General features: G+C 42.4%; 1 protein-coding gene across 2 annotated transcripts in view; it reads left to right on the forward strand.

Moving 5' to 3' along the window:
- Positions 1-10605, forward strand: part of LOC138303513 (zinc finger protein 268-like) — a 39189-nt gene extending 28584 nt beyond the window's left edge. For both annotated transcript variants that reach the window (XM_069242697.1, XM_069242698.1), the window contains exon 4: positions 881-10605. In XM_069242697.1, coding sequence (XP_069098798.1) covers positions 1609-3471 — 1863 coding nt within the window. In that variant the 5' untranslated portion in view covers positions 881-1608 and the 3' untranslated portion in view covers positions 3472-10605. The remainder of the gene's footprint in view (positions 1-880) is intronic.
- Positions 10606-11196: the final 591 nt, after the last annotated feature.

Consider the following 11196-nt stretch of genomic DNA (forward strand, 5'->3'; position numbering starts at 1 on the left):
GAACTGATCACAAAATATTTGTTGCAATTTTGTGACCCCTATTTTCGCGACCACTGTAGTCATTTCTGAACCGATCTGTGTACTAATAGGTCAGTTCACAAATCACTGATTCTTAGTGGGCCACAATTTGACCTACCTCGTAAATATTAATGAGGTAGGTAGCAAATTGTGACCCCTTAGGAATAGCAGCCATCATATGGATGGTGGCCTGCTGAGGTCAGTAGACCACCATTTCTGTTTTTGCTTTTAAGCGTAGCATTTTTTTAAAAAAAGTAGCCCATTTCCTTAAAGGAAAACTGCACGTGTAAGGATCTACAAGTGTGTAAGTATGGGACCACGGCCTACTCTTAAAAAATGTTTTTGTCAACATTCAGAAAGGGAAAGGGGCTCCTTCCCATTTGTGAATGGCTTACCACCTCCTTTGAGAAGGTGGTAAAAGAATAATATTTTGCAACCAGAATTTGATTGCAGAACATTGATACATACCAGTTCCATTCAGTATATAGAAGGGACTCCCTAAACAGGCCCCTTCCAAATGCCAAATCGGCTTTTGCTCACAAACCTAATTTGTGATTTGGCAATGTGTTACGGAATCACAGTTCAGGTTTGAATGTAAGAAAAGCTCTTCTTACAGTGGTAAACAGCATGTTTCTATGAATCTGACCCTCTGCAACCGCAAAAAGGCTTTGTTCATCTGACCCAAGTTATTTTCCCCCACAGACTGTTAGAGCCCCACTACCCCTGTGTTCCTATCAGGAAAGTAACTCAAACTATAATTCCCAACAGGTGCCTACAGTGTCTTTACAGTGCACAAGATAATGTTATTTGTGTTTTATCATACATCCAGAAAGCTAATGGACAAACTATTTTAATCGAACAGGTAACTGAAACTTGAGCAGAACTGAGACAGTGACGCCTGTGTTAAATCACCTGACGGGCCGACACTGCTAAAAATGTAATGGAAAGCATGTGAAGGTGCACCAGAAACCGCACTGGACGCTATATGTGGCTGGAAACTACTGAGGAACTAAGGGACGAGAAATTAACAGATTGCGAACATGGTTGGAGTCATCCATCAATTGAGTGGTCATCTCAGATAACCAGCTTCCAGAGGCAAGACAAATCTCACTAATTCTGTACTCTTTTGACCTATATCTTTCCCTTCCATTGCGTATTAGAAATTCTACTGAACAATACGGTAGGGGTGTGCTAATTTGTAAAATATCTCAATCGGCAGTTCTTTCTAAATGTGGAAGAAGCATTTGAGTGTGAAATTATGTCAGTGCACTTAATGCAGGAACCCTCCCTCAGTCAAGTGCAGTAGCGACAGCCAACGGAGCTTACTATCTGCACTTGGCAGAACTCACTGTCCACATCCAAGTGATCTTACTCTACACAGCTGATAGAACCTGTAATCCAAAGATGACAGCTTACTACATACCGCTGACAGAGCTTTCTTGTCTCTGGTTTCAGAGCCACGTAGCCACAGCAACGGAGATTGTGTACTTTCCTAGGATGCCAGAGCTTACTATTCTCTGTTGACAGAGCTTACCATTCATAAGCGATAGTCTAATACCCACAGTTTACAGAACTTACTACACACAAGAGATGCCTCCCAGTGACAAAGCATATCAGTGCTCTGAATGTGACAAAGGGTTCAGGTTTAAACACCAACTTATCATCCACAAAAGAATACATACAGGTAACAAGCCTTTCCAGTGCTCTGAATGTGACAAAAAGTTCAGGTTAAAGCACCAACTTAATGTCCATGAGAGAATACATACAGGTAACAAGCCCTTCCAGTGCTCTGAATGTGACAAAAAGTTCAGAGTAAAGGACCAACTTATTGTCCATGAGAGAATACATACAGGTAACAAGCCCTTCCAGTGCTCAGAATGTGGGAAAAAGTTTAGGTTAAAACACCAACTTATTGTCCACAAAAGAATACATACAGGAAACCAGCCCTTTCAGTGCGCTGAATGTGGGAAAAAATTCAATTACAAAACCCACTTGATCTACCATGAGAGAACACATACAGGTTATAAGCCATATCAGTGCTCTGAATGTGGGAAAGGATTCTGCCAGCAGGGACAGCTTTCTGTCCATAAGAGAATACACTCCGGTGAGAAACCCTACCAGTGCTCCGAATGCAGCATTAGTTTCAGTGTTAAAAGTAGCCTGACTGAACATGAGAAAACACACACAGGGGAAAAACCTCATCAGTGCATTGAGTGTGGGAAAAGGTTCTGTCAGAGGGGAGCGCTTACTGTTCACATAAGACGACACACAGGAGAGAAGCCATATCAGTGCACTGAATGTGGGAAAAGGTTCCATGCAAAGGTTTGTCTTATTAGACACGAGAGAATCCACACTGGAGAGAAACCTTTTTATTGCACTGAATGCGATGAACGGTTTTATGATAAAACTGACCTACGGAGACATGAAAGAAAACACACAGGTGTAAAACCATATCTGGCCAATAAATACGGGACACAGAATGCTGTCCGCAGAAGAACGCACGTGGGTGAGAAGCTTCATATTTGCACTGAGTGCGGGAAAGGATTTGGGTGTAAGTCTAATCTCACTGTACATTTGAGAGTGCATACAGGTGAGAAACCTTATCAGTGCTCTAAATGTAAGAAAAGCTTTAATAAAAAAGGAAATCTTACTATCCATGAGAGAATGCACACTGGGGAGAAGCCTTATCAGTGCTCAGAATGTAGCAAACAATTTAGTACTAGTGTTAAACTCAGCATCCATAAGAGAATTCATACAGGTGAAAAACCCTTTCGGTGCAGTGAATGTGGGAAAAGTTACAGTCAACAGGGGGATCTACATAGGCACAAAAGTATACACACAGGAAGAGAAAAAATACATCACTGTGCAAAATGCGGGAAAAGCTTTTTTGACAAGCGTTATCTTAATCAACATGTAAAAATTCATACAGGCGAGAAACCATGCCAGTGCAGTGAATGTGGCAAAAGATTCCGTGATCATGTTTCTCTAACCCAGCATGAGCGAACACATACTGGTGAGAGACCTTATCAGTGCGCTGAATGTGGGAAAAACTTTGGTATAATAGGAAATCTTAATGTCCACATGCGTTGTCATAATGGACAAAAGCCTTATCACTGCACCGAATGTGGCAAATATTTCCGTCGTAAGCACCATCTTACCAGTCATGAAAGAACGCATACAGGGGAGAAACCTTTCCACTGCACTGAATGTGACAAAAGCTTTAGCCGTAAATTCATTCTTACTCTACATGAAAGGACGCACACTGGTGAAAAACCTTACATGTGTATTGTATGTGAAAAAAGCTTTAGTCATCAGGGAGATCTTAAAAAACATGAGGGGATACATTCGGTAGATAAACGTTACAAGTGTGCCGAATGTGGGAAAGGGTTTAATCAGAAAAGATGTCTGACTTCCCATGAGAGACAACATATGGAAAGCAAACCAAAGGTGTGAAGTACAGTGAGCTAGAACAGCAGTTCTGAACCTCTTGTCTTGTGTCTTCTGTGGACCCCTACTAAATCTTAATTGGAATCCGAACCTCCACTGAGTCATTATTGGAAGCAATTTATATAATTTGCACCACAAAACAATACACAAAAATAAAAAAACAAGTATACTCTGAACAAATGCTAGAATAGTGAAATATTTTGTTTAATTCACAATAGTATATAGAAAGGGGTTTACATTTTTCAAATTTGCTTTGTATATACTTTTTTAATTTATTAATTTTAAAGTTAATTAATTTTGTAAAAAAAAAAAAAGTTGCGAACCATCTTAATAGGCCTCACAGGCCCTCTGACCACAGGTTAAGAACCAGTTTACCATTAAATTATTCTTGTATTCCTTACAATGGTGAGCATTATCTTCAAGAATCAAGTTTGTGTTGCTGCACGTATATATGGAAACTGTCACATAACTCTAAGGCAATAACCCAATAGTAAGAATTGTATGTCAAGATCGGAGACTCAGATTATGCTTCACTTTCTTCCTTTATTCTATCTCAGCAGCCATTCAACCATCATAACCTTAAAATGCAGAACCACAGTTCCCATGAGTTCAAGTACAGAACTTTCCAATTCACCAATCACATCAGCCGGCCACCACTCAAGAACATCCCCAAGGAACCGCACTTCCTCTTTCTTCACTGCTCCGCATCCAGATAAGTGTTTTTCCTTGTTGATGTTCTTGTGTGTAACTGATGTGAGGTTGTTGACATGTTATTCTGTTTTATTGCTGTGGGTTTGTTCCATAATTTAGTATTTCTGTTCTGATTCGCCAGCAGACTCTTTGAGTTTTCCTCATGTCAGGCCCTTCAACACAGGTGCCCTCAACGAGCGAGACCCAGAAGGTACTCTGTTGCCCTCAGGCTCCTCTACGCTACAGCGCGGACCTACTGTGCTGCTGGAGTACAATTAACAATCCTCGCAGATGGGCTGTTTCACTGGCGAGCTTGCAGAGTGTGGCTACATACTGGTGCCACTAGATGCTGCCAACATCATGGAGACACTTGCACTCCCATCTTGCTCATCTCCATATCCAATCACATTGTGTGAGTGGACATGCATGCACCTTCCTGGCTCCCTTAGCTGCAAGTAGATTAGTACTCCCTCTTTAAATTCCGCATTCACTGCCAAATACATTACAAACATCAACAAATGGATCCATTGTTCATGGAAAAGCTGCCAAGATACAAGTTACAGGGAAACCGGCAATACCAATTTCAAGACTAGACGCATTTTGGAGGCTTCTTCATGACCAGAGGCAGAGATTGCAGACACCGGAGCCGAGGAACCCTCTGTGGTGTCTTCAGCGTGTCCGGCAGAACTTTAGCTAAGGAATACTCATTCTTCCCATCCAAAAGTTGGGGCTATTTCTCCTTAAATGGAGGAAAATCATGGGGAATGCCTGAGTGTTACAAACACTATCAGGTCTCCAGATGAAGTTTTACAGAACTCCACTACAGAGGCAGACTGAGGCCCCTGAGTTTCTAAGAAGTAGAAAGCTGCTTAATCTCTCTAGAGGTCGATTCCCTGCTACATAAAGAAGCTGTTGTTCCGTCAACTTTACACCACCAGGGGTTTCTCTGCAATATTTTCTTGGTCGAAAAGAAAGACAAGGGCCTTTCTCTAGTGATAAATTTGAAGGAGTTCAACAAGTGGGTAGTTCACCAACACTTCAAGATGGAGAACCTCTATCTCCTACAGGACATACTACTTCCGGGTGAATGGATGGCAATAATTCACCTCAAAGATGCCTTTTTTTATAATTCAAGGTTTTCCACTGAATCGTAAGTTCAGGCAGGCCAGCTGTATGAATTTGTAGCATTCCCTTTCGGCCTCTCTTCCACTCCTTGGTTCTTCCCCAAGGTCTTGAAACCGGTATTCAAGTTTTAAGATCTAGGGGAATGAGATTGATAATCTACCTGGACGACATTCTCCTGTTAAACCATGACTCTTTCTACCGTAAAGAAACATTTGCAGATTGCACACACATTACTACAGGACCTTGAGTTCATTATCAGTAAACAGACAGTGCACTCCCTCACAATCAATGTGCTTTTTAGGTTTTCTCAGAGGCTGTGTTCATTAGATACTCAAACCTCCCCACAAAAAGATGATTCTGATCAGGAAGGAGCTGCAACGCACCCTGAACAAAGCACTTTTCTCTCAGACGTCTGGCCAGGATAGTATTGCTCCTAGCAACTTCTATTCAGGCAATATTTCCCAGTCCTGTACATTATTGACCCCTCCAGTGTTTGAAGGCAGCTCATTTCTGAAAAGGTCTCTCCTATGCAACGAGGGTCCGGTTATCGGAAGAAGCCAGATCAGAGCTCCCGTGGTGGTTGGACCACATTGTGATGTGGAATGACAAAGTCATCTTCAGCTCCGGTCTGGACGTGGTGATCGAATCCAATGGATGCTAGTCGGGCTGGGTGGCCCGTTGCGAGGACATAACCACCAGAGGCCTCTGGTCAGAGTAGGACCATGGGTTGCACACAACTGCTTTGAACTGCTTTCAGGATCCGTCACTCACAAGAGACAGAGTGTCATTTTCCATCCTCGTAAAGATGGACAGTCTATCAATGGTGCAGTACATCAAGCACCTCAGCTGCACATGTTCCAAAGTCTTTGTAAACCTTGATGGTGACTTTTGGCACATTTACCTGGACCACAGGATCTCAGTTACTGCAGAATACATACTGGCCAAACTAAACTTGAAGGATTGCAGTGCTTGGAAACTGGACCCAGCCATATTCCAGATGATCAAGAGCAAGTGGGGCCCCTGTCATGTAGACCTCTTTGTGTCACGTCTGAATCACCAATTGCCCTTATTCCTCAGTTGGAGTCCGACCCTCTGGTGTTGCCAACCGATGCTTTCTCCCAGGATCGCAGTCAGCTTTAAAGATATGCTTCTACCCCATAGTGATAGCCAGGTTGATGGCACAAGGAAGGAGACAGTTGGCATCATTGATTCTAGTACCACCGGGGTTTGGAGATCTCAATGTAGTTTCCTTTTCCTCTGGAACTTTCAATGGATTCTCCAGTCCTACTTCCCCAGAATCCAAACATTCTGATGGATGCGAATAGTAACATACACCCACTGGTGATCATCAGCTCACTCACACTGACGGCTGGGCAGAGTACAGAAGAATCTTGGGACATCCAGGGCCTATCGGAACAGGCTTTAATCTCATCAGAAAGGTGTGGGCGGACGCCACTATATGTCTCACCTGGGCACCTGTGGTCCAGTTGGTGTGTGGGGTGGGATTTGGATCCCGTGGGGCGGGTATAGTGCATATGTTGAATTTCCTGTTAGAATTGTAACCAGCTGGTAGTCAATACAGTCAGGTCAGCGATCACTGCGGGGCACAAATCTCTCAATGGGATTCCTGCAGGGGAGTAACCCCACGTTTGTTGCTTCCTGAGAGGGATTAGGTTGTCTGAACCTGAGTGTAAAAATAAGTATTCAGAACTCTAGGATACTAATGTGTTTCTCCACCTCTTGGAGTCCTGGCAAGACGATGCATTTTTCCAAGGAAAGATCTAACAGATAAGCTTGCAGTGCATCTGCGCTTAGTTTTATGTAAGCGTGTGTCAGATGTCTGGATATCCCTTCCAGAAGTTTTACACTCAGAACACCTTCACAGTATCTCAAACCACCAAAAGCCATATGAAGATGGTTTATTGCCCAGCCTTCCAAGACCATCCAAAACGGTGTGTGCCTTGTTGCATCCGAGCATAAAAAGATATTAGACCTGCAGGTGATAGAGATGCTGATCTCATTTAAAACACTTTAAGCAGCGTCTTCTTCCACAATTGCTGGGTTAGATGTGTAATGTTGAAGCGGGCACTTACAGCTCAGTGTTTGGGGCCCACTTAGTAGGAGGTGTCATGGCTTCTAACGCCTTTCTGATACAGGGACAATTGGAGGATATCTTATGGGTGCCCGACTGGTCGTCAGAATCCACATTTAAAATGTTTTACTTTACACCAATCATTGAGGCGGCATCATCGCTAATCATTAAGCCTTCAATAAGCATAATCCGAGCCTCTGGTCCAGATCTAGAGTGTAGCATGTCCTAGCTATCATGCAGGAAAGCTCTGCTCTGTTAAGGAAACTGAAGAAGGATTATTCCACCTAAGAAGCTACCACAGATGTTTGCCCTACCCGGTACCAGTACAAGCATTTTGTTAGGAGTGTATCTTACCGATTTTCTAACATTTATTGAACTGTGATAATCTCCATGTTGTGACATTGTATGTATCAAAGGTTATTACATGGTTTTCTATTATATTTTACGCAGCTACTGCTTTGTTGTATCATGCCTGGTTCTCCGTGGTAATTGTGTACTTATGTTTCTAGGAGATGAACAGAAGTAAATTCACCAATGAGAAACTGTTATTGTTGAGGCTCTCGCATGAAGAAAGAGGAAGTGCGGTTCCTTGGGGAGGTTCGTGTGTGGCGCCGGCTGATGTGACTGGTGAACTGGAGAGCTCTGTACTTAGATTCATGGGAACTGTTTCCTGAGTTGTAAGGTCATGATGGTTTAATAGCTGCCAAGTTACGGAAGAAAGTTAATCATCCGCCTCCCTTCCATGTCCTTAATGGAATTGAAACTTTCCCTCACAACAGCTGGGAAACGTAACATTGTATGTGACAATAAAAATTTGTCTAGCTAGCGCGTAAATAATTTTCAGTTCTTTTAAGGGCACTGAGGCGAGGATTATGCTTCTCTTTCCTTAATGAGATATAAACAGCAGCCAATCCAAAAACATTTAAACACAAAACTACTTTTCCCAAGATCCCCATTAGTCCATACTGCTATCCGATCATATATCTTCTCCATGTATATATGTCCCTGAAATCACAGTCCTTCCTCTTTCTTTGCGAACAATTGAGTTCGTATCAGCCTCACTCCACAGAAAGTGGAATCCAAATGAAGATCTGTCACAAAGAACTCTGAACCGCCACCGGCCAACTGGGCTTCAGAAGTGGACACCAAACCATTCTTCCTGGATCCCTCATGATTATTCATGTACCCTTGTCATCTGAACCTAAGGACAAAGGAAAATATGTGAATAATGCCCATCCTAATTCAGTAAATCAAATGGACCGGTATGTGAAACAATATCATAATAGCATTATGTATGTACATCATTATCTAGAATAACAGAAATACAAACCAGAGTCACCTTATGGTTGGGGTAATCCTTGCCTCCGTGTCTTTAATAGAATTGAAAATGATTTACACGCTGGCTAGTTGCCCTCTATACCCAGTGGTCGCGTATCGGGCGCCCGCTCTGGCCACCGTGCACTTTGTTAGGAAAGGCCAAGCCCTTAATGTTTATGCACCCGTGTGGCGTTAATGAAGAAAATGCCAATGAGTCAATGAATTTACATCGGCAAGCGCGTAGAGCGAGTCGATCATGTACACAAAACAGATCAGACTCGTGCGTGCGCGCGCGGCACGTCAGGAATCGCACTGCATCATGCTGGTTATTAAAATCCCCGCTCCATGGCTGCTCCGAAAGCTAGGGTATTCATTGGAATACCATAGAAAGGATACTGAAATAGCATCGCAACAATCGTATTACATATAAATGGACCACAATATTAAACATATGAGGATCTACTTATCTCTGGCGGCAAGCAGTAAAAAAGAAAAAGAGAAAGGACTGCGATTTCAGGGACATGTATACAGGGAGCCGACATATGATTGGCTAGCAGTATCGACTACTGGGGATCTTGTGAAAAGTACTTTTGTGTTTAAACGTTTGTTGATTGGCTGCTGTTTATATCTTAGTAAAGAAAGAGAAGCGTAATCCAAAGTCTCCCTTCCTGACATAGAATTGTGTCCCTTACATCAGTCTTGTATTTCAAAAGAGAATCCTCATTGTTCAGAAGGGAAAAACCTTTCTGCTTCCTTTACAGTGGAACTCACCACATCTGACTAATGGAAATTCGGAGGTTATCAGTAGTGTCCAAATTCTTGGGGGAAAACTTTCCAGATTACAGCATTCCTGGACATTACGTATTATAGGCAGCTGGAGACACTTTGTGTCTCATACACGGGCAACCATGCTTGAAAGCGTCTGGAAGGAGCGAGACCGCATACTTGGTTATGGCATCCTTTCAACTAATAGCTTCAAACTTATGTGATTTGCCATAATCTGTCCTCTTTCGAGGCTATAATTGTTTACTGGCAAAATAAGTAACAAAATCAGTTTATGCATCAAACTAAACTTACAATACAACAAACGTTTATGAATCAAAATAGTTGAAATCACAACAAAGTACATGAATAATGGTATGAAACATAAGACATTTTAAGGTGGAAAGCAACATTTTATTTTTCTTAAATATTCCATTATTAATATGATTCATGCCTGTGAGTATAAACGTTGTAGACTTGGAAAAAAGTATGTAACTGTACGTAGGACAGAACAGTGAGCAAAACTGACGTGGTCTCTTGTCACAGTACAGCACTCATGACAAATCACGTCAAGTTTAATATGACATTTACTAACGTAGTGGATTTTTGAAGGGGCCCATGACACATGAGAGTTAAAGCCTCACAGCAGACTATGATGCTTCTCTGTCTTTCAAAAGTAAATAAATAAAAATGGCTTCATATTCTAGGCATATCAACACATACAGTTTATGCCCTTCTGTGTTTTCATGTAGAAAAACTATGAACGTAGGTTTGTAACCACAACCAGAGCACCATGGATTAAATCTGAGCATTGATATGAAATCTCATTAAAGAGGCCTTGGTAGTAAGGGCCAGTTCCATGACAGTAAGCATTGAAACATTCCGGCACTGCACTAATAACTATGTGTCTGCATGTACCACCCGCTCCAAATAAAGTATACTGAGTAGTACATTCATCTTGAACCCTTGGGTGAAATCACCAGGGACCAGCATCTCATGTCACCAATATGCTGACAATACCCACCTACATCTCAATGTGTGTTTCTTCACCGGCTCATGTCACTTTGGTTGCCAAGACTTTTGATGCAGTATATTTCAAATGTTTGCTCATTGTTTCAGTTTTAACCCAAATAAAAGTGAATTCCTGTTCTTCACACCTAACTGTGGCGATTCGTCTGGATATTGGTACATAGGGGTAGAACCGATGCCTTGATTGCACCAGTATTGTATATTGCACCCCACTAATAAGTAAAAGTGCTAAATGATTGGAGATTTAAGCTTGATTTCAAACTCAATCTCCTGAAACATGTCAATGTCGTAGCCAGCTGCGCAAATCATCAGCAAGACTTTTTTGGGGAGGTTACTTTATTTCCTTAGGGAGTGAAACCTTAAAGATGAGCTTCGAGCATAGCTACTTTCCCAGCTTTACAGAAATATCATTCTCTACAGTGTTCCTAATCTTGCCCCACTTAAAGCTTCTCTGTCTGCAGCAGAAAGTTTGATTTTGGTGACTCGTCAGTTCGATCACGTTCCCTGGTACTGCACACACCTGGCTGGCTCCCTGCGGAAAGCAGATTGCCCTTTAATTTGGCAAACTGATGTCACTCAGTGCAGCACCTAAGAGGAGAGCGCGAGAGTACCATATCTGCAGAGATGTACCGCTGTCCTGCCCTCTCTCTAGTGTTGTTGCACAATCAGGCGGCCGAGCGCCGTGCGTGCACCTTTACTCGCGAGTCTGCATAGGT

This window comes from Pleurodeles waltl, chromosome 7 (genome assembly GCF_031143425.1).
Source record: "Pleurodeles waltl isolate 20211129_DDA chromosome 7, aPleWal1.hap1.20221129, whole genome shotgun sequence".
In the NCBI taxonomy this organism is placed as follows: domain Eukaryota; kingdom Metazoa; phylum Chordata; class Amphibia; order Caudata; family Salamandridae; genus Pleurodeles; species Pleurodeles waltl.